General features: G+C 49.4%; 1 protein-coding gene across 1 annotated transcript; it reads left to right on the top strand.

The window, feature by feature from the left end:
- The first annotated feature begins 2,886 nt into the window (after window positions 1–2,886).
- Window positions 2,887–3,696, top strand: LOC136487405 (uncharacterized). Its single transcript, XM_066484563.1, has one exon. It carries the CDS (start codon window positions 2,887–2,889, stop codon window positions 3,694–3,696), a length of 810 nt encoding a protein of 269 aa, XP_066340660.1.
- Window positions 3,697–23,568: the final 19,872 nt, after the last annotated feature.

The following is a 23,568-nucleotide window of genomic DNA, read 5'->3' as shown; positions in this document are numbered from 1 at the left end:
TATGGCACGGCACTGACACGCCATGTACTATGGCGCGGCACAGACCGCCGTGGCCTATGGCGCGGTAGAACCATCCTATGTGGCAACTGAACCCGGGGTACGACGCGGCAAATGATTATGTTCATTTTATAAATTTTGAATGCATGATACAAACAGTTGTGATCACTTAAGATCGATCATGGGTAATTCGAGTACATGATACATGGGTACAATACATCAGTAGTTCAAATCGAATATAAGACAACACAATAGAATTTCTACTACACTGCTACATTGATCATTAATAATGTTGAAACTAGCGGTTTCTAACTACGTGGAAGTGGCCAAGGCCTCCGCCTGACGGACGGTCGACCTCGGGCGGAGGCTTGGGAAGGAAAATAACAAAGGGGGAGAATGTTGAGTAAAGGAACGGCACGGGAAACTAGGGTTTCATTAATTCATCCACCAACCCCCTGTCTCGGTTACAAGTGTCCCATATTTATAGGGCTCAACTACTACCTAACAGAATTTATTACAATGCCCCTCAACTGCTACAGTACATTCCCGGAATATTCCGTTGCTAGCCTCTTGTTCGCGGGGCAATCCTGCCATACCGTCTTCGAGTGATGGGCTTCCACCAGCATCCGACCCACTGTAGCTCGATCTTCGGCCCAAAGGCCTGAGTTCCCCAGGGGCGCGCCGCTGCCCCGGCGGGTCTTCGCTGGACGGTCGGAGGCGTTACCCGTAGGTCTCCGCCCAGCCGCACGGGCCACGGTTCTTGCCGCTGTCCCCCGCCTTCAGGGGCGCGCAGTCGCCTTGGAGGACCTCCGCCGGTCCGGGCGGAGGCATCATCCGCTGGTCTCCGCCCGTCCGCACGGGGCCATGGTGCTTGCCGCAGCCCTCTGCCTTCAGGGGCACGCAGTCGCCTTGGAGGACCTCCGCTGGTCCGGGCAGAGGCGTCATCCGCAGGTCTCCACCCAGCCGGGCTGGGGTCATGCTGGTGCGTTTGCGCAGACTGCGAGCGCCTGCGCTTGAGTACCTATGCACACTTAGGCAAGATCATCTGTTCGATTAGTTTGGAGATAAGGCGGCCTCCGCACGTGATACCGGAGACACCCGCCTGAGCGGAGTCCATGACGAGAAGGAGATTCGGCACCCTTCGAGCATGGCCGGGAAAACTCCTTTGTCTCTGCCGTAAGACGGTCGAAGACACCTTGGTGACACCTCACTGTCGGGGGCCTTCACCACCTGCCAAAGCCATGTTACAACAGTTCCCCCCTTTTGAGGCCATGGTTCGCCGGAGCGTGCCGTGAGCTCAAAATGCCTTGGCTGAAAGCACCCACGGGGGTGGAGGCTGCCTTTGGTGTCTTCGACTGAGGCCCCGCTACTTCCCCCCTGGCCCGCTCTGGCGTAGCCGTTGGTCTCGTCGAGAATAGCCGTTGGGTGGCAAATGTAGCCGTTGGCTCACGTCACGGCCGTTTCCGCTGTGTCAGTGTCCGTTGCGTTCTCCTCGATTTTTTCGGAGGTGACCGTTGTGCAGCGGGTGAAACTTCTGGAGATGACCGTTGTGCCCGCTGCCTATATAAGGGTGCTCTTGGTGGCGGGGTCCCCCCACACACCACTCACTCGCTTTCATTGCGTCCGAGACAACGTTCTCTGCCCTCTTCGCTTTCACCTCTCGCTGCCCTTGCTCGCTCCGTCTTTCTGTTTGCGTCTCGCGCTTAGGTTGCTGTCGCGGTGGCTCTCCTTTCCACTTCCGCCCAAACTCGCCGGCCCGCCTTCTCTGGACCCTACCGCCACCTTCTCGGCGTTAGGGCCATCGGCTGGGGTGCACGCTTTGAGGAGTGCATGCTTGCCTCTGCCTCCGTGTTGGAGTTGGAAAAGCTGGTGGAGAAGGATTTGGGGAGCGTCTCTGCGTCCATCGGAGACCTAGTCACTGTGGACTTTGGGGACATGGCGATAAAATCTTGGGATTTCGGCCCGTCCTCTATTACTAAGGAGGCAATCACGGAGATGCTGAAGGAGTCATGTTTTCCTTCTTCCCGGGTGAAGATCCCTCCACCGGGTCAGACTGTTCCGGAGCCGAAGGAAGGATACGCAGTGGTCTTCCGTGACTTCTTCACCTGTGGCCTCCGATTTCCTTACATTCCCTTCCTCCGCCGAGTGTTGGAGACCTTCAACGTTCAGCTCCATCATCTGACTCCCACTGCGTTCCTGACTCTTAGCAAGTTTTGCTGGGCGTGCGTCTCCTATGGTGCCGAGCCGGATGTGGACACCTTTTGCACGTACTATGAACTGTAGAAGCAGCCGAAGAGGAAGAAGGAGGTGAGAGATGGCAAGGAGGTGGAAGTGACCTATCAGTACGGTAGTTGCACTTTCATGTCCAAGAGGAACCAAGGTGTGGATCGTCTGGAAATATCTTTTTGCCAGAAGGGCAAGTGGGACCGCGGCTGGCTCGAGCAATGGTTCTACGTCAAGACTTATGGGGTCCACAGCACAACTGAGGACGGCGAGGAAGTCTCGGAGTATCCTCTGACTTCTCAGATGGAGGAGATGGCGCCACACACGCACATGGACCCACCGGAGGAGGTGTCTCCGACGCGGGAGGCCTGTGATCGGGCTTTTGCGGCTGCGTGCCGCTACTCTGGTGGTCGCGATCTGGTGGAGGAGATCATGGCCTCCAACTACTGGCCCTTGGGCAAAAACAACCCAGCTTTTCAGCTGGAATAGGTCAAGGTTCCCGTTTTCAGGCCGGAGGCCGGGATTCCGTTCCCTCGCTTCGGTCAATCTTTGGGGGAGGGAGTAACGGAGGATGGTTTCGTCTCCGAAGTCGAGGAGGCCGCAATAGGGTTGGTCGGCAAGATTTCTGAGCGTGAGTACACGTCTCGGATGGCCGTGGCAGGCACCATGCCGTGGCTTAATCGAGTTTTTGAGGAGGTCAGGATTATCTACCGGGAGCGCGAGGTTCCCGCTGAGGTCCTGGCCTCGATTGAGAAGAAAAAGAAGAAGGCCTACGCAAAGAATGTTATGGCGGAGGCTGAGTCTAAAAAGAGGAAAGGTGTCGTCGGCTCTCGGGCGCCTGTGAAAAAGAGGAAGAAAAGCGGAGGTCCGTTGATCGCGCCGGCCTTTTCTTCTGCTGGCAGCGCGGGCGCTGCCTCCACCGGTAGCGAAGACGTCGAGAGCTCCTCCGCCTCGTCAGCGGATGCTCGAGTTGCGAGTGGAGGGGACAGCGGCGCTCCCGCAGCTCTGGTGTGCCCAGCGGGCGGAGGCATGAGCGGTGTCGGGCGGCCGAAAACCGGCGTTGCCCCAGCGCGCTCCTCGCATGGTGCGACGAGCGTCGGCGAACAGCCGGAAGGTAGCGCCATCGAGCCTATGCATGACGTTCTTGGCGGGCTGTGCTCGAGCTCTGAAGAGGACATGGAGGCCATCCCGCGGCATGCTCCTTCATCCCCTACCGCTGTCGTGCCTTCGCCCGTGCCTGTGGCCGACGTCGAGCGGCTGGATGCCGCTCCTGCCGAGGAGGCCCTGGTAGCTCGAGCTTCCTTGGGTCCTCCGTCCTCCGGGCCGCCAGCTGATGAAGTCCGGCTCCCTGGGCCTTCGCCGCACGATACGGCGGAGACTTCTGCTCAGAGGGCGCAGGAAGCTGCCTTTCCAGGGCTTTATATGTGTAGGTCTATCTGGCGCACACCTTTTTGTTTATTGTCTTCGCCCGTCTGATTCCTTTGCGTGTTTGGCTAAGTACCACTACTGTGCGTCTGCTGCTTTGCAGATGATGTCATGGCCGGGCTTCTCACCTCGGAGGAGCGAGCGGCCGCTAGGGGTGATAGGTTCGGTCTGGGGCAACCAGGGCCGACGGAGCCGGGTCCGAGTAAGTAGAAAATGTTTTTACTTTGGTCATCATCTGGCTTGTTTTTGATCTGTTCTCTGATCTGAGCTGTCGTTGTTGTTGTGTATTTTTTGTGCAGGTTCCTCCGACACTTCTATCTCAGGTTGGGAGGAGTGCTATCTTGCCGTTCTTGGAGACGTCGGAGGTGGTCTTTGGTTGTTGGTGCGTTTATCGTGAGATCTGCTTCTCACCTTATTGTTTTGTGTTTGTTTCTTCTTGTTTGGACAGATCGCTTTAAACGGCGTCTGAGGGATATGGATTTCTTCCAGCTTCTTCGCGTTCACCTCGAACACCAGTGCCTAGTTCGTCTCCGGCGGTTTTGCCCCTTTCCTTCTTTTACTATTTTTCGTGTATGTTCGCTTGTAGATTTGTTCTTGATTTCGCCGCTGTTTGGTTTGATTTTTTTTTTGTGTGTGGCCGCAGGGGTATCACACGGGTGTTGTTATGGAGGAACGCTGTACCCGCGAGGTCTGCGACCGTGATGTCACGATCGAGGCGCTCAAGGCGGAAGTCGAGTGCCTGGAAGGTGAAAAAGGGGGTTTGTCGGACTCTGTCGCGGCTCTCCGCCTATCTCTTACGGAGAAAGAGCGAGAAAAGGATGGCTTAAGGGCCGATGCCGCGAAGGCCCGAGAGGCGGAGGCATTGTCCGCCGAGCAGGCCCGTAGGGCGAGTGAGCTGACCGAGGGTCTCCGCCGAGAGCTTGCCTCCGAGAAGGAATCCGCAGCGGCGGTGAGGGAGCAGCTTTCTCTGATGACGAGGCATCTGGACTCGGTCAAGGGGGTCCTCGCTGCGACCGTTGGTCATTACCAGGCCACCATCGCTGAGGTCAGAGGCGAAACCTCCGCTCCTCCGGAGGAAGACAGCGTGTATGCCCTCGCCTCCTGGCTAAAACGTCATCTTGTGAAGCTCCCCGGTCTGATCAATGGTTGCATGGACTACGGGGCGCTGGCGGGAGTGACGAACTATGCCAAACTTTTGGCACACGGTGGGTGTACGCACACCGAAGGTATTTCGGAGGGGGCGCTGCCTGGTCCAGAGGAACTCGGTGAGACTTCTCTTGGTTTGCGAAAAACCTTGAGAAATTTCATTGGGCACTTTTGGGCTCCATTTGGGAGATCAGCAGCCCGGAAACTGGCGGAGGACAAGAGGGCAAAGGTATTTATAGTTTGTGTAGTCGGCCTTCTTTTTTTTTGACATTCTGGCCTGTGTTGCAGGATGCGCAGAAAGGTCTTGCGGGCAGGCCTCCATCGATTTTGCGCTCGGCTACTACGGTTGTGGGCTTCGCCGCCGGTGGTGTTCCGGGGGGATCTACGATCGGCGGGGTCAGTGGTCAGAGACCGCAGGCTCCGTCTCCGCCCACCGCTGATGCGAGCTCCGCTCCAGGGACTTCCGCCACCGCCGATGCGCCGGAGGTCTAGGCTCTTTGTAGCATTTAGCTGTTCTAGCATGCACCTCGCAGTCCAACTGTGCTTTTGTGAATAAAGTTTATTTTGTTCTGAATGGTTTTGTGCAAAATTTTAATCTTGCGCAGGTTTCGAATCGGGAGCCTGTGCAAGACGTTGCTCCTTTGGCTCTCTACAACGATGGTATTTATGTGAGCGGAGAGCTTTGGGAGTATTGGCGTTCGGCCTTCCCCCGCAGCATTGCGCACGACGTATTTGAGTCAGTTTGGTTTGACATAGACGACGAGCGCGCTGGGTTTACTCGCGCGCTCGCTTGGCACGGACCTCCACCACAATAGTTAGGCTTTTATTTCAAGTTGGTGTTCTGTAAGAATGTTTGTCGACACCTTATGGAATACAAGACAGGTTCACTTTCTTGATTGTTTGTGCGGTATCTTGATCCCGTCGTGGTGGTTTACATATCTCGTCTAGTCCCGAGCTCGCGCACCATTGTCCTTCGCCTTGGCGATCGAGCGCGATACAGAGGTGGTGGCTAGGACCTTCGCCCCATTTTTTCTCCTTCTCTGTGCTTGCTTGATGGCCTGGGTAGAAGTCTCCGCCGTTTTTCGACCGGCAGAGGCATACTTGAAGTCTGCCTGGCGAGGCTTGCCGGATCGTTGTTTGATCCGACTGGAGGTTTGGCGCAGCTTGTGCAGACGGCGGAGACTTTTGGTGTTTCTTTAGCTGGTTGTTTTAGCTATCTGGAGGCATGGGTCTCCGACGCCCTACTCCCATGGGACATGGTTGATCTTTGGAGATGGCAGGTTAGGTCTCCGGAGTCGGGGGGATGTTACGAGTTTTCGTGCGATATCCCCCTGCTTCCGTAGGCCTTCGTCGGTCATCACCGTGCCGTAGGCTCTCTCTCTTTTCCCATTGTCTCTGACTATCTACCGCTGCTTCTGCCCTTACGAGTTTTCGTACAATATCTACAGTCGACTTGGATATTTAAGGAGACCCCTGCCTCCATGGCTATCGCTATGGCTTTTGCCTGTGCTGCGCCTTGCTCCCCCCTTGCGCCCTTGCGCCTTATGCCGACTGAGTTCCTTTGGGGTATGGGGGGAATCCATTTTTATAGTGTGGTGGTTGCCTTCGTGGGTTAACATTTTTGTACGTTGTTAGTTGGGACATATCTTGGCTTTGATGGCCTGTATCTTGCCTTATTTATTTGTTCCCCTTGAGATCTTTTCGAAGTAAAGAGGTCTGGCGCCGCGTTGGCGGCAGTGCTTTGTCGGGCATTTATTGGTTTTCCTGTTTTGGATGGCGGAGACGTTTTTCCTGGGTTGGATGCCTGTTTTTCCAAAAGAGAATTTTGTCTTGATGCCTAACTTTTGTCTGGTCTTTGTCAAGGGTCGGAGGCCTGTTTGACCAAAAGAAATTTTGCCCTGATGCCTGTCTTTGGGTAGGTCTTTGTCATGGGTCGGAGGCCTTTTTGGCCAAAGGAAAATTTGCCCTGATGCCTATCTTTGGGTAGGTCTTTGTCAAGGGTCGGAGGCCTTGTTGGCCAAAGGAAAATTTTGCCCTGATGCCTGACTTTGGCCAGGTCTTTGTCAAGGGTCGGAGGCCTTGTTGGCCAAAGGAAAATTTTGCCCTGATGCCTGACTTTGGCCAGGTCTTTGTCAAGGGTCGGAGGCCTGTTTGGCTGTAGAGGTCGTTTCAAATTGCCCTTGCCTATGGCTGGCGCTTTGAAAGGACCTGTTGTTTTTGTTTACCGAATATTGCGGCGCCATAGCTGGCCGCTTTCGGTTTTGTGTTATTTGAGGCGTTATTTTGGGGAATTACCTCTTTATACTTGTAGAGGATTTTTACACTGAGCCTGCCTCGTTAAAAACCTCACCTCCGTTTGGAGTTCCCCTGTGAGGAAAAGAGTGCAGGCTCTTTTACATTTTGTTTCGAATGAAGTAAGAAAAAACTTAGGTAATTGCATATAGGGGCCTCCGCTTATATTTTGCGGAGGTTGCCCTTTGGTACATTGCCTAGATGTAGTATCTCCGAAGGCTGTCGATATTCCATGTGTGGGTTGTTGTGACGCCTTTGCTGTCAGTCAAGTGGAAAGAACCAGGTCGGCTTACTGCCGTTGCTGTGTATGGGCCTTCCCATTTTGGTTGCAACTTACCGACAAGTTGTGCATTTGGTTTTCTCCTGAGTACGAGGTCTCCGTGTTTTATATCTTTCCTTACCACCTGAGAGTCTCTCCACTTCTTGGTCTGTGACTAATATTTTGCAATGTTGTCGACTGCTTCCAGTCTGGTGGCTTCTATTGTTTCTTTTGCATACTCTTCATCTTGCAACATCAGCTGGCTTGTTGTGCGAAGGCTTTCATGCTTTATTTCTTCTGGCATCATGGCTTCTTCTCCATAGAGCAGTTTGAATGGTGTGAATCCTGTTGTTCTTGAGACGGATGTGTTGTGTGACCAAATAACTCTAGGTAGTTCATCTATCCATCTTCCTTTGCGTAGGCCCAGCAATGTCTTTGATATTGCTGAAAAGACTATTCTGTTTGCTCTTTCAACTGCTCCATTGGACTCTAGGTGGTATACAGAGGCGAAGGCTAATTTCGTCCCTATGCTTTTGCAGAATTTTTTGAAGTTCTCTGAATCGAATTGGTTTCCATTGTCTACTGTCAAGATCCTTGGTACACCGAATCTGCAAACGATGTTCTGCCAGAAGAATTTTCTGATAGTTTCTGAGGTTATCTTCGCCAGCGGCTTTGCCTCTATCCATCTTGTGAAGTATTCCACTGCTACTACTGCAAATCTATTTCCTCCTTGGGATGGGGGTAAAGGGCCAACCAGGTCCATCCCCCATCTTTGCAGTGGCCATGTCAGAGGTATAAGCTGGGTCTCCGATGATGGCTTCGACTGTCCTGGAGAGAATGTTTGGCATGCTTTGCATGTTCTGATTGTCTACTCTACGTCTTGTATGTGTGTTGGCCAATAGAAGCCTTGCCTTATTGCCTTTGCTGATAAAGCTCTGGAGCCAATGTGCGACCTGCAAATTCCTGAGTGTATTTCTTGAAGCAACTCTATGCCTTCGCTCTGCGATATGCATTTGAGGAGAGGCTGGACTACTCCCTTCTTGTACAATACGCCGTTTATGATTGTGTAGTTTCTTGCCCTGGCCTGCATTCTTGCTGCTTTTGCTTCATCTTCTTCGGTGGCTTTGCCTTCTAGGAATTCTGTTATCACCTTTCTCCAATCTTCATTGTGCAGTTGAAGTATTGGTTTTAGTGCCTTGGATGTCTCCGCAGTTGCTGGAGACTTCAATGTTTGGTAAAAAGTGTTGGGAGGCAGTGGTAGGTTGTTTGCCGCCGCCTTTGCCAATTCATCTGCCTCTGCATTTTCTGATCTTGGGATGTGCTTCAGGGTGAAACCCTCGAATCTCCGCTCCAAATTTCTGACTATGGATAGGTATTTGATGAGTTCTGGCTCTCTTGTTGTGTATTCTTTCTCTACTTGGCCAGTAACCACTTTAGAATCTGTTTTGACTGTCAATGTTTTTGCCCCTAAGGCCTTTGCTTTGCTCAGCGCTAAGATGAGGGCTTCATATTCTGTTGTATTATTTGTTGATTTGAACTCTAGCCTTGCTGCGTATTTCAGTTTGACGCCGGAGGGTGCCGTTAGGACAGCGGAGGCTCCTGCTCTGGCTTGGCCCCAGGCTCCATCCATGAATGCTATCCAGCCTTGAGTTGGTGGTTGTATCTTGGGCTCTGTCAGAGGTGTCCAATCTGCTACAAAATCAGCTAATGCTTGTGATTTGATTGCTGTTCTGGGGACGTATGAGATTCCAAACTGTGATAGCTCTGTTGCCCATTTGCCTATTCTACCAGAGGCTTCTTTGTTTCTGAGCAAGTCTTGTAGTGGCAGCGATGTTGGAACTGAGATTTCGTGGGCTTGAAAGTAATGCTTTAGTTTTCTTGATGCCATCAGCACCGCATAGGCAACTTTCTCTACTTCTGTATAGTTTAGTTTGGCTCCGGACAATGCTTCTGAGATGAAATAAACTGGTTTTTGAGTTTTGCCTGCTTCTTTTTCTAGCTCGTGGATTAAAACTGCGCTGACTGCATGGTCGGAGGCCGCCACATACAACAATAGGTGGCTATCCGCTTCTGGGACGGAGACCATCAATGAGTTTGCCAGATACTCTTTCAAGTTGTGAAATGCCTCCGACTGCTTGGACCCCCATTCAAAGTTGTCTCCGCCCCTCAGGGCTTGGAAGAAGGGTAGGCTGCGTTCTGCTGATTTTGAGATGAATCTGTTGAGCGCAGCTATTCTTCCCGTTAGCTTTTGTACTTCCTTCTTGTTTTTGGGCTCTCCCATTGCCATTATTGCTCTAGTTTTGTCCGGGTTCGCTTTGATGCCTTCGCTGCTTATGATATAACCGAGCATCTTCCCTTTTGTGACTCCGAATATACATTTCTCTGGGTTTGAGGTGGAGGCCAGCTGTCCTTAGGTTGGCGAAGGTCTCCTGTAAGTCGGAGACGTGGTCGTCCTTGTTCTTGCTCATGACCACTATGTCGTCGACATAGGCTATGATGTTTCTATCTAGCTGTGATCCCAAAACCTCCTTTGTCATTCTGGCAAAGGTTGCTCCGGCATTCTTGAGTCCCTCCGGCATTCTGGTGTAGCAGTATGTCCCAAATGGGGTGGTGAAACTTGTTTTGTCTTCATCTTCTTTTTTCATCTAGATTTGGTGATACCCAGAGAAACAGTCGAGGAGAGAGAACCTCTGGCATCTAGCTGCTTTGTCGACGGAGGCGTCTATTCTTGGAAATGGGAAAGGGTCTTTCTTGCAAGCTTTATTCAGATCTGTGAAATCTATGCACATTCTCATTTTGCCATTTTTCTTTGGTACCAAGACTACGTTTGCAAGCCATTCTGAATACTTGACTTCTCTGATCACTTTTGCATCTAGCAGTCTTTGCACCTCCGCCTTTGCTGCCAGGATTCTGTCCTCCAACATTTTTCTCTGTTTCTGCTTTCTTGGTCTCATGTTTTCGTTGATGTCCAGTTCGTGCTGTATGATGTCCCTGCTGACTCCCTGGAGGTCGGAGGCTGACCAGGCGAAGATGTCCTTGTTTTTTACTAGGGTTGCCATGAGCTCTTCTTCTTCTACCTTGCACAATTTTGAGCTGATTGTCACTTTTCTGTCTGGTAACTCTTTTTCTAGAGGGATCAGCTTTGTCTCTTCCTGTCCTGCCATATCTGTCTCTCCTCTGGGCATGTCCGGAGGCTATAGTTCTTTGTTCGCCGACTCGACTGCATTGATGTTTCTTTGGGCTCTGTAGATAGCTTTCTCTATGTTTCTAGCTTCTTTCTGGCTACCTCGGACTGTGATAATACCGTGGAGTGCTGGTATTTTCATGCACAGGTAGGCCATATGCAGGGCTACGTTGAATTTGGTTGTGAATCCTCTTCCCAAGATGGCATTGTATGGATAATACAGATCGACGATGTCGAACGTTATGTACTCGGCTCTGGCATTCACTTGGGTTCCGAACGACACTAGAAGTGAGATTTTTCCTAATGCTTGTATCTGCTTGCCTCCGAATCCTATTAAGGGGGATTCGGAGGGCTGTAGTTGATTTCTGCTGAGCTTCATTTGGTCAAAGGTATTTGCGAAGATTATATCTGCTAAACTGCCAGTGTCGATCAGTATTCTGCTTATCTCCCATGCTGCTATGTTTGTCCTGATCACCATTGCGTCTGTGAGGGTAGCTCTCTAGCTGGAGATCTTCTTCTGTGAAGGTGATTGGGACTCTGGACCAATCTGTGTGTTTCGCCGGGCCTTGGACTGCCACATTGTTTACCAGGCGGAGGTGATCCTTTTTCTGCTTTTTCGTTTGAAACTCCATTGATGATCCTCCGGCGATTGGCAATATCATGCCAATTGTTGGCAGTGCTCCATGAGGGTTGACTTGGTTTTCTGGGTTCGGCTCATTTTTTTGGTGTTTGGGGTTGGTTGTGCGGTGGTGGCGGAGGCAATTGTTGCATGTGGTGTTGTGGCTGCGAAGGCTCGAACCTTATTCGGTTTTGCTCCGGTGAGTTTGTTTCAAGGTAGGTTATATGGGGAGATTTTGGGTTTATGTAGGTCAAGCTTGCGTCCGACCTGTAGTTGCCCGTCGGAGGCTGCTGTGAAGGTGATGACCGCTATGCTGGTAGGAAGTTTGGGTAATAGGTGGAGGCCAGTGTGGAGGGATGTATTTGGGTTGCGTTTAGCGCTGGGTACATTGGGCAGTATTGCTGGTGGCTAGTTGTGTATGTGGTGTTGACCTCTCTTGCGCTCTGCTGTGTCGGAGGTTGGGCAGTTTGCTTGTTCTTTATCCTTTCTTGTGTTTCTTTTGTCTCCAAACAATCTTTGGTGCTGTGCCCTGCGTTTTCGCCGTGAAAAACGCAATATGGCCTGCGTTGTTTCTGGCTTTGGTTTCTGTTTCAGTTTTTGCCTTGGTAGCCTTGCCGATCTTGGTTCCTTGTCTGGGCCTTCGGCCGTGTTGGCGCTGTCTGTTGCCGTTGCTCAGTGCGGGGTTGACCCTCGATACAGAGCACATGCCCCTGGCCTGGCTTTTGATTTGATACATTCTGGTTCATATAGGTTTTCTGGGGGTTTTTGCTGCTGTTTTGTTGTCTGTTTTGACCTTGCTCCTCCAGCCTCTTGCGCAGGTCATTGTTTGATCTGTAGTACTTTTCAAATTGGTCATACAACTGCTGTATGGAGGTTGGTTTCTCTCTTGCTAAGTGTGCTACGAAGGGCCCAATTTGGAGGCCTTTGATTGCTGCTTCGATGGCGATCTCGTCTGGGACATCTGGTGCCTTCGCCTTTAGTTGCACGAATTTCCAGAAGTAGTCATGGAGTGTCTCTCCCTGCATTTGCTTGCACTGAAATAGATCTGTGGAAGTCAGCGACTGTGCTGTTAGGCCTTTGAAGTTTGCCAATATCTTGTCCCGGAGGTTCTCCCAAGAGTAGACTGTACTTGGTTTGAGCATAGAATACCAAGCCAGTGCGTCTCCTTCGGCTGCAATGACAAATGACTTTGCCAAGACGGCGTCGTCTCCGCCGGCGGAGGCTACTGCTGCTTCGTAACTCATGATGAACTAATGGGGGTCAATCTTTCCGTTGAACTTGGGTAGTGTGATTGACTTGTACGCTGTTGGCCATGGCTATTGTTGTATGCCTTTAGATAGTGGTGACTTGGGATCGATAGGCCTCCGCATCACGGGGGATGGTATTGTCGGCTGGCTGATCACTGGTGTAGAACCTTGAAGCATGGTTGCAGTTGGTGTTGCTACGGAGGCTGGGATTGCGGAGGTTGTTGCTGGTACTGCATGCTGCATACTTAGCATCTCAGCATGTAGGGCTGCCAACTGCTGCCTTATTTCTGCTGCTTGTGCTAATGCTTGAATAGCTTGCTGATTAGCTACAAATGCTGCTGCCATTCTGTCCCTCTCTTGTTGTGCTCTTTGCAACTGTGCTTGCAGCTGTTGCAGTTCTTGCTCGGGTGCCGTGGCTGAATTTGGTTGGGCCTCCGGATCTTGAATCTCTCGGTCTTGGGGTTCTGGTGGTTGACCCTGGGCATCTGCTCTGGTGTCATCCTCCTCTAGCGAGGTTGCGTAGGCGCTACGAGTGTTGCGCCTAGGCCTTCCTCGCTGACCCGTGGTCGCTGCTGCTCTGGTTGTGGTCTTTCTTTTCCCTACCATCGTTGGTTTGCCTTGGCCTAACCACGGTGGGCGCCAATGTTAAAACTAGCGGTTTCTAACTACATGGAAGTGGCCAAGGCCTCCGCCTGACGGACGGTCGACCTCGGGCGGAGGCTTGGGAAGGAAAATAACAAAGGGGGAGAATGTTGAGTAAAGGAACGGCACGGGAAACTAGGGTTTCATTAATTCATCCACCAACCCCCCCGTCTCGGTTACAAGTGTCCCATATTTATAGGGCTCAACTACTACCTAACAGAATTTATTACAATGCCCCTCAACTGCTACAGTACATTCCCGAAATATTCTATCGCTAGCCTCTTGTTCGCGGGGCAATCCTGCCATACCGTCTTCGAGTGATGGGCTTCCACCAGCATCCGGCCCACTGTAGCTCGATCTTCGGCCCAAAGGCCTGAGTTCCCCAGGGGCGCGCTGCCGCCCCGGCGGGTCTCCGCCGAACGGTCGGAGGCGTTACCCGTGGGTCTCCGCCCGGCCGCGCGGGCCGTGGTTCTTGCCGCTGTCCCCCGCCTTTAGGGGCGCACAGTCGCCTTGGAGGACCTCCGCCGGTCCGGGCGGAGGCGTCATCCGCTGGTCTCCGCCCATCTGCGTGGGGCCACGGTGCTTGCCGCAGCCCTCCGCCTTCAGGGGCGCGCAGTCGCCTTGGAGGACCTCCGCCGGTCCGGGCGGAGGCGTCATCCGCAGGTCTCCGCCCCGCCGGGCAGGGGTCATGCTGGCGTGTTTGCGCGGACTGCGAGCGCCTGTGCCTGAGTACCTGCGCACACTTAGGCAAGATCGTCTGTTCGATTAGTTTGGAGATAAGGCGGCCTCCGCACGTGATACCGGAGACACCCGCCTGAGCGGAGTCCATGACGAGAAGGAGATTCGGCACCCTTCGAGCATGGCCGGGAAAACTCCTTTGTCTCCACCGTAAGACGGTCGAAGACGCCTTGGCGACACCTCGCTGTCGAGGGCCTTCGCCACCTGCCAAAGCCATGTTACAACAAATAATGCATGGAACTAACAGATGTCGCAATCAAAAACTCTCAGTCAGAAACATATTGAGTCAGCAACTCGTCGTCTAAGTACCAATCCTCAACCACAACCCTGTTGCTGTGGCTAGGGTCACCCGCATTGCACTGATCTGCCTTTAGCCTGTAGTAAGCGGCCTCCGCTTCATCTGTGGCCTCTGCGGCCTGAGTGAAGAACGCGTCGTCATCCTCCTCCACCTGCAAGCCCGCCTCTGCTAGAGCGATGACCACGCTCAGTCTGGCAGTGTCGTCCTCAGCCTTCTCCATCGGCAAGCCCACCTCTGCTAGAACGATGAGCTCGCTCAGTCTGGCAGTGTCGTCCTCAGCCTCCTTCGTCAGCAAGCCCACCTCTGCTAGAGCGATGAGCTCGCTCAGTCTGGCAGTGTCCTCCTCAGCCTCCTCCGCTGGCAAGCCCGCCTCTACTAGAGCAATGAGCTCGCTCAGTCTTGCAGTGTCGTCCTCCTCCTTATCCCCCTCATCAGACACCACAATCGATGATTCAAGCTTTCTATGCTCATCTAGCTTCTTTTCCTCGTACCTTGCACGAGCCAACTCTACGGCATGGTCCTCGCTACATCCAATCCCTTCATGTATAAAATGCAATCAATTAGCAACGGGATTATATTACATTTAAAATCAGGCAACGAAAAAAAATGCTTTCAAGCACTTACTGGCACATAATGAAACAACATGCTCGTTCAAGAACTACATCTGTACTATTGTCTCCTCACTTGCCTCCTTCCTTGCCCTCTCCTCCTCTAATGCCATCCGTCTCTCCAATCCCCATTTGACAAGGCCAACGTCGACCGGGTTACAAATACTGTGCTGTGTAGCAAACAAACGCATCTTGTCTTTTTGATGTTTAACGAAAAGGTTGACGTAGTTAGGTCCATATCCCCTCTTCCGTGAAATTACTTGCTTCCCCTTCAGTTCATCCAAGAACTTAGCTTGACCATCATAACATTCCCACCTGCATTTCCTTGTGCTCTGTTCAAAAGATATATTATATCATATATGCCTTTGCAAAAGAAATAAAATACGATTTCATGGTTACCACAAAAATAACCAACCTCATCATAGTCAATCATATGACCGCAATAATGGCCTATTCTAAGCTCCGAAGGGACTAGACCGTAGTTAGATTTAACACCACATTCGCACTTGACTAGTGGTGCTTTGTAAATTAACCTTTGTTTCTTCTTTTGTTTTGCTTTTGAAGGTTCTTCGGGCCATTTGTTCTTAGGACCATACAACCATACCTTGAAACGACACTTCGCCATTGAATACACCTAAATAACGTGACATTAGTACATGACACATATAGCTCAACTTTTGAACAAATACACTTTGCACTTACTTCATGCTTGTTTGGACACACAAACTCCAACATATTGTCAGGGTTTATCACGGCTCGGTCTCCGCAATGGCATAGAGGAGGTTCCTCGAGTCGCCTAACTGTGGCTAAGTGCTTCTCCTTAGCCGTCATTGGAGGGGGGTTAGGGGGAGGTGGAACCCACCGCTCGAAGTGCTCTCGTGGATGTCGCCCTCTCCACTAATCGTCGAAAAGGAGGTACCTAGGGTCAAACTTGTCTGCACCGTCGATCCACTGAAAGAAAAAGCACCTCTCATGGTCCTACACAACAAAAATTCAACAAAATACTAGTAACCTAGTAATACAAATGAAAAGAAAAATATACGGAAATAATTACTTACATTAAAATGACTGCACGTGTAGAAGCAACGAGCCGCTGTGTCCGGATGTCTCGATTGAAACACGTCGGCCGGACGACCACAGTCACAATTAGGGACAGGGAGTTCAGGAGGGACGGGGCATCTTTGCTAGACTCATCGGGGTACATTTCTCTAGGACGACCCCGTTTTCGTCATAACTGCTCCCGAAATATATCTTCCATCTAATAAAACGGTTCAAATTAAACATCAATCAAAATAACGTAAATTAATGAAAAATATAATAATTTGCAATGGAACTAAAATATTATAAACAACAATTATAGCAACAAAAAAAATACATGGCAAACATACTTCTAACTAAATAATTAACCTTAACATTGACAAACTCAAACTTATATCTTCACCATAGTACCCAAACATAAATTTTCTGCTAACCTTAACTCCATTCATAATATCATATCCAGCATTCAAATGAAAATAAAATGTGCATCAGAACCTTAAACGAGGACGAGGAGGGATGGAGGCGGCCGGAGAATGGAAGGGAAGGGAGGAAGGTGGCAATGGAGGGTCGGCGGTTGGGGCTGCCGCCGTTCGTGGCGCGGTGGCCGGCGTGGTTGGCGACGGGCGGCCGCGGTGGTGACGGACGGGCGCGGGAGCGACGCTTACGCGGCCTTGCTCGGGCAGCGGGACTGGCCACGTGGTTATACCCGGCTCTGCCGCGCCACGGATCAGGGAGCGGCACTGCCGCGCCAAGATCGGTGGCGCGGCAGAGCCTTGCCATGTCAGCGGTCAGCGGTGATTGTCGCCGCCATGTAAGGCCTCTGCCGCGCCGCCATGCATGGCGTGGCACAGGCATTTGGCCGCGCTAGGGCAATAGGCGCGGCCAAAAGTGTTAGTTTAAAAAAACCCGACAGTGTTAGATTTAAAATTATATTAAAAAAGGGTTAAAATTAAAAAAAAAATCGATATGACTCACCAGCCTTGCGGACTCTACTCAGTCGTTTGGTTTGCCTTGGTGTTTAAGTATAATCGTTCACCGGATGAGGAAGCAATACCCAAACTTTAGGTACAGCGTGTTCGTTTTTTCTGGGCTGTGATATCTTCAAAGCATCACAGAAGCTCCAAGTAACCGCTTGCTGAAAAGGTGTACCGCTGAAGCTCAATCTTTACTGTATCAGTCATGCATAATGCAGCGGCGCACCTTGTCCTGATCGCTATGCTTTATATGATTTTCCTGTGTTCTTGCACGGCAGTAGTATATTGCGGCATGCCTTCTACAACCACTGACTGAGTATCATTTCTAACAGGGGAGATAAAGGTGGCAAGCTGTTCTGTGTCTTGTCTCTGCTCAGCTCTGTCTCGCCACATGAGCCTTGGCAATGCCCAATCCACACGCTCAGCTCTGTCTCGCCACATGAACCGCTGCGACTACATGCACGTTTGGGAACGAAATTAAATAAAGCATCCAAAAAATGGCATCCACATCATATCTTGTCTGTACTGTAACCCTCTTTTACTTTAAATAAATTAAATGCAGGGGTGCAAACCCTTTCAGTTCCCAAAAAAAATGGCATCCTCGAAACTAAAAACAAAATACCATTGGCAACCCCACCTATATATGGACCGACCCGCCCCTGCTCCTGAAGCTGGTCGTTGCAAACAAGTGCTCTTGGTTGAGCTGGCGCGAGCCATGATCTGGTAATATCGTGGAGGGACGCCATCCAAGAATGTGTTAAGATGGTTTGAAGAATGCCACTGCAACACGAGTACCCGTACTACACCAATTAACTTTGATCGGATGAAACTAAAACACGATGGGAGTTGGTTGTCTAAGGGCCCTCATCTAGGATCCCATGCGACATTTCAGGAACCGTTGTCGGAATCCAAACAGCAGGCCCTGGAAATGCTATTCTCAGCCGAGTTCGACCCAGTTGCCATGAACCTCGATATGGCTGGGTTAGACGTTGATGCAGTCTAAACACCGTGTACTGCTTCCGTCGCGCATATGTTGCTTAATGTCACCATCTTCTAGTTGCTTTGTATGGAACGTGCGTGGACTTAATGGTCGTGCACGTCGAAATGTTGTTAGGGAAGTTCCTCGCACAGGAGCGAGCGACCCTTGTGTGCATCTATAGGAGACCAATGCTCACGTGCGTCAACTACGTGTTTCGGATGGAACGTGCGAGGTCACAATGCTCGTGCACGTCGCATTGTCGTTACGGAGTTCGTTGCCCAAGAGCAGGCGACTCTTGTATGCCGCTACTCTCCCGTTGCAGTTGGCCATCTAGATCGAGGAAGGGGCCGAAGACTGGTACATGGCGGGTTTCTGATAGCGGCGGTGGCTCCTGTCGCTACGCTGAGTGCCTAGATAGGCCGCACGTTGTTATCATGTCACAAAATACTGTTGTGTAAATCACAACCACGTGTGTTTTTTCGGTCGCTGGTCTCGGTAACCTTTGGATTACCAGGGCCAGCTTAGGATCTAAAAAACTATATTTCTGCTTATTGAAAAACGTGCCAAGGCACGATCGCGAAAAAAAACATGACCATGAAAATTTTTGGGTGGTAAGCTTTTTGTTAAAGGAATGGCTAACGTCACTGTAGTACTAACATATGCACAATATTAACAATTTGATCTTGAGTTATATCTTCACAACAAAATATTTAATGTCAATGTGTTCGCCAACACGACTTGACATGGTATTACTTGAAACAAACACTGCAGCCTGATTATCACAGTGTATCGTAAATGGTTTTCGAGATGTTGTCTACCACTCTAAGTCTAGGAATAAAATTGTTTAACCATACGACTTGCCCTGTAGCTTCATAATATGCCAAAAATTCTGCACGCATCGTTCATGCTGTTGCATGGACTGCTTAGTGCTTGTCTACGAAATGACTCCTCGCGCTACTGCAAAGACATATCTAGAGGTCAACCTTCTACTATCAACACAACCAGCGAGATCAGCGTCTACATAACCGTTTACCAACAACCTCAAGGTTATCATACTTCTTATATGTGAGCATATAATGCTTAGTCCCATGCAAATAACATAAAATTCTATTAACAGCCTTCCATTGATCCATTCCATGATTTGACTAAAATTTGCCAAGCAACCCGGTTATGTACGTAGGCTAAAACAGGACATGTGCATACTTGTCCATATGTAATGCTTCCAACAGCATAAGCAAAGGAATTAACTTCATCTGATCAGATTGTATCTTATTCTTAGCACATTGAAAGTCGCCCAATTTATCGCCCTTCACAACAAGTGCAGATTTAGGTGAACATTTGAGTACTTTAATAGTGTAAATATTTTGAGACAAACCGAGGCTTTCACCGAGATCCTTCATATCAAAATTAGATGAGAGGAACCCTTTAATTTATTATTTGCAGCATGTTCTTATCACTGCTTACTAATAAAATAGTGCCATTGAGAGGAATGGTGCTATATATGGAGCTGATCAGCAACAACTGAGGCGTTAACAATTGAATCAATAAAAATAGAACATTAGTAACAATGTTAAAATAATATTGTGCATGCAAATAACCCTATGTTGGTCTGATTAAAACATGCTAATGAAACTCTATTCCGTATCACCATTGAGAAAAACCGAAAAAGAACTATGATCATAAATTTATGACATATGCATATAAATAAACATCGGTCAGAATTATATGCGGAAGCCACACTTAAACATTCTCCAATTAAAATTTCATGTCGGCTCCATCTCAATCAGAGAACTTCAACATAATTTTGCGGCTCAAGTTAACATTATTTCCAGCTTAATAAACATAAAAAACAATGCTACTGGGAAAAGTTCACTAGTACATAAAAGCTTTTTAGAGGCGGTTAAATCCAGTTTTCAGGGGCGGTTGGGAAAACCGCTACAATAACACCAATTTTAAATATTAGCGTTTCTAGCATCGGGGATTTAACCGTCTATGGAAAAGCATTTTTAGGGGTGGTTCCGTTACGATATCTGCCCCTAAAATTGTATTTTCAAGGGCGGTTGCATTAAGAGAACCGCCTTTAACAATGCATTTTTAGGGGCGGCCCAAGTATGAGAACCGCCCCTGTAAACCCATTTTTAGTGGCGATTGCTGCACAGCAACCGTCCTTGAAAATGTTTTTTATCAAGGACGGTTGTGGCAACGCAACCGCCTCTGAAAATGTATTTGCCCGTGTGGTTCACTGAGCTGCCTCTGAAAATCAGTTTTAAACTTTTGGAATTCAAAATTTCCCGCCATATTTGAAATCGATTTTTCCCACCAAGTTTCTGACTCGATTGCAAATGATTCAAATTAACTTCATATATACATAGTAGTGAACTAGTTAACCAATACACACATGACCAACAAAGTATTTGTAGCACAATTTCAAATATATATTACAAACTATTCATTAACATTAATTGTGCTTCTGCCCAAAAAATGAAACGAAGGGATGTTCGCATGCCGCGAAGAGACTCAAACTTGGGATCTGTGGCATACTCCGAGTCAGGATCAAAGAATAAGCCCCTTCAGGTGCTTCTGTAGCTTCCTTGTTGCATGCATCCGTACGTCTCACCATGATGATCCTAAATCTCGTAGTTCTCCTTGAAACCCCTTCTTACTAAGTGTGATCTTATCGTATTTGGATCCCGGCATACTATACGGTTCCAACAATCACAATAAGGACAATATATATCCATTGTCTGCTTAATCAAAGCGTGTCTTTTAGCAGCTTCAATAAAAACATTCACATCTTGTATGTACGAAACATCATGTCTTCGTTTCGTGTACATCCATGAACTGTCCATATGTGGCCTTCGAAAAGAAAAAAATATATTTGCATCAATAGACAATATACTATTCACATATAAATGTTGAAGGAATTGTCTAATTTTTTGGTACAAATATTATATTATTCTAGACCTAGAGCTTAAAAAATGTTATAAACACCCTATGGACCAAAAATAAAAAAGTAAATACACATATTAACTAGAGTTCATGTGAGCCAAGTAAGTTGGGCATAAAATCACTCTAAATTGCTAGGAAAAATAAAAAAACATTATGCATGTCTCTCTCTAAATCCCCAAGTGAAAGAAATTAGTGAAAAAATGTATAGATAAAGTTTGAAAAGAGTTCTAGAATGCCATAAGCTCACATCTGAAACCGAACTCCTTCGAAGGTTCAAAGGGCAAAACCTCCCCCCTCTATTTCTTGCTATTTCTCGTCCTCCAAGTGAGAGCTGAACAATGGTGTTCAGCGGCACTGTCACGAGGAGGAAGAAGGATGTTTATGGAGCTATTTTTAGGGGCGGTTGACTAAGAGCACGGCTTCGGTTAATAGATCTGAGACATGGTTCTCTAAAAGAACCGCCTTTGAAAATCTTTGTCTATTAGAGGCGGTTCTGTAAAGACGACCGTCCCCAAAAATCGTATTTTCAGGGGCGGTTGTCTTAACAGAACCGCCCCTAGAAACGGATAGGTTTCTATGGGCGGTTTTCTTAACGGAACCACCCTTGAAAATAGATCTCCAGCGACGGTCATGAAGCTACGGTGCCTCCCGTGAATTTTTTTTAATTTTAACCCTTTTTGAATATAATTTTAAATCTAACACTGATGATTTTTTTAAACTAACACTTTTGGCCGCGCCTATTGCCCTGGTGCGGCCAAATGCCTGTGCCGCGCGGCGCGGCATAGGGCTGACGTGGCGTGGGGCGGCCGGGGGGCCGCTGACGTGGCCGGTCCTGCCGCGCCACCCATCATGGCGTGGCAGTGCCGCGCCACCAACCCTGGCGCGGCAGTGCCGCGCCGTGTTGAGTGGCGCGGCTGGACCAAACATACCGCACGAGTAGCCACACCACCTGGCCGCTGCGCCCGCCGCCGGCCCGGGCTACCTGGATGGTAGAATCGAAACGCGTCGCGCTAGTATATTGTTGAGTTTTTTCACGACCGAATAGAGAATTTGATAAGCCAATGATTAGTTTTTCGTCTTTCATAATACGGTTATGCACCATTTTAACTAATCTCGCCGGCAGTGCTGCCGTGACTCAACGAAACGAATAAGAAGCAAGTTGACAAGCTGCCACATAACATATTCATTGTTTTAACATAAGTTTGACATAAAATAACCAAATAACCCCGCAAGTTTCGGATGTCAATATTCGTTTGACCTAAACAAACTAAGACCCAGGAGTGTAAGGATCCCTCGGACGCCTCTGTCTCTTCGGATTTGTTGGCAACACATTGGGAGTGTAGCCAACGTCGGTATGGTCGCGTCGATGATGCGTATGGCTCGTACCCTACAGGTATATGATACGCACGATTACTTATAATTCTTTATGATCGTTAGTTCATGGAGCTTACGTACTGAAACAAACTATCTTTGTTAGTACCTGTGAGGCTCCTTGGGTGCCAAACGGGGCACCACCTAGCTGAGACATGCCGATCTCGTCCTGCGACCATTCGTCCCACTGGCCGTGCTGTCCGCAAAAGCCCGGGGGTTCATCGTCGTCGTCATCATCGTCCTCCTCGTCCTTGGTTGCAGGGTCCTTCCCAGCGCTAAGATGTGGTGGTGTACGCACCGCGGAAGTGGCACCCTACGTCATCGCCTAAGAAGAGCCGGCTGGTGTCCTCAAAGAGGCTAAAAACATGCCACCCGACCGCGCGGGGAGTGGCGGTTCCTCATAAGGGGTGTCTATGCAGCTCAACTTCTGAGCTAGCTTCCTGCAGCTCTTCTTCACCTTCTGCATAAATAGACGTTAAAGTTAGTTCATTAGCCAAACGCAATTACAATAAAGAAATATTTTCGAAACGGATAAGTTTATGTTTACCTCCACAAAAGTCGCAAGAACGCCTAGCCCCTGCCCTCTAGACTCGTGAAACCGGAATGCTGCTTCGTTGGACAGCCTTGACAATTATGTCGCCTGGGTACAGAAACGCGGTTGGACAGTTTTAGTACACATACTTAATACCAAAAGGATAACAAATTGTACCATTCAAATATCTTACCACGTATCTTTGAAACGGGGCTCTCTGTAGCTGTGTGTCCTCCCTAGTGGTGACGTCGTACACATCTTCAATGACATCTTCCTCCGAGTCCTCGTCAATCGCCATGTCAGTGTACGGGGGCTTGATATGTGTCCTCGTAGACCTGTGAAGCCACCGTAGGTACTCGTCGAAGGTGTGCTGGTCGTGTGGAGGACCCTCAAGGACCGCATGTGGTACCCTGGTCTGCCACAAATGGATGTACGAGCTGTGTGTCACGCGCCAATCCTTGGTCTTGTACCTCTTCCTACGGTCAAACCTGCAACAAAACGATATTAGTTGTACCAAACACACCTCTGAATTGTAGCATTGTTATTAATCGATAACGCACCCGTGCAATTCTTGATTGGTGGAGTAAAGCAGTGGTGGGCACCATGTCATTCTTCCAAACTGTCTGCAGACCCGGATGGGCAAGTGAATCTCGACCACATGGAAGAAAATAAGAGGGACGTCACAGCGATACTCGTGTGACTCGTCCCTAGTGATAGGACTCAGATAGTCCTGGAGCTCCGGAGAATCCCAAGGACACCAAAACACCTGAAATTTTGTAATTGTGTTAGGTTGTGATATAGTGTACATCGAAGAAGACACTGCTACGATAGTATAGAGAGCGTAACCTGGTGCTGTGTCAGGACGTCGAGACCGTCCGTATACTCCATGTACTTGCGTCACGCATTCACTCTAACTAACTGTGCTTCCGTCCAGATATACAGAGCTGTAGGGAGTGTATCATGCTCGTTCCATTGCTGCATTGAATACGATAACGAATTAGCAATAAATAATCTCATCATATCTAACTGCCTGGAAGAATTTAATGA

Source organism: Miscanthus floridulus, chromosome 10 (assembly GCF_019320115.1).
Source record: "Miscanthus floridulus cultivar M001 chromosome 10, ASM1932011v1, whole genome shotgun sequence".
In the NCBI taxonomy this organism is placed as follows: domain Eukaryota; kingdom Viridiplantae; phylum Streptophyta; class Magnoliopsida; order Poales; family Poaceae; genus Miscanthus; species Miscanthus floridulus.
Note: the sequence above shows the minus strand (reverse complement) of the source record. Positions and strands in the feature narration are given on the sequence as shown.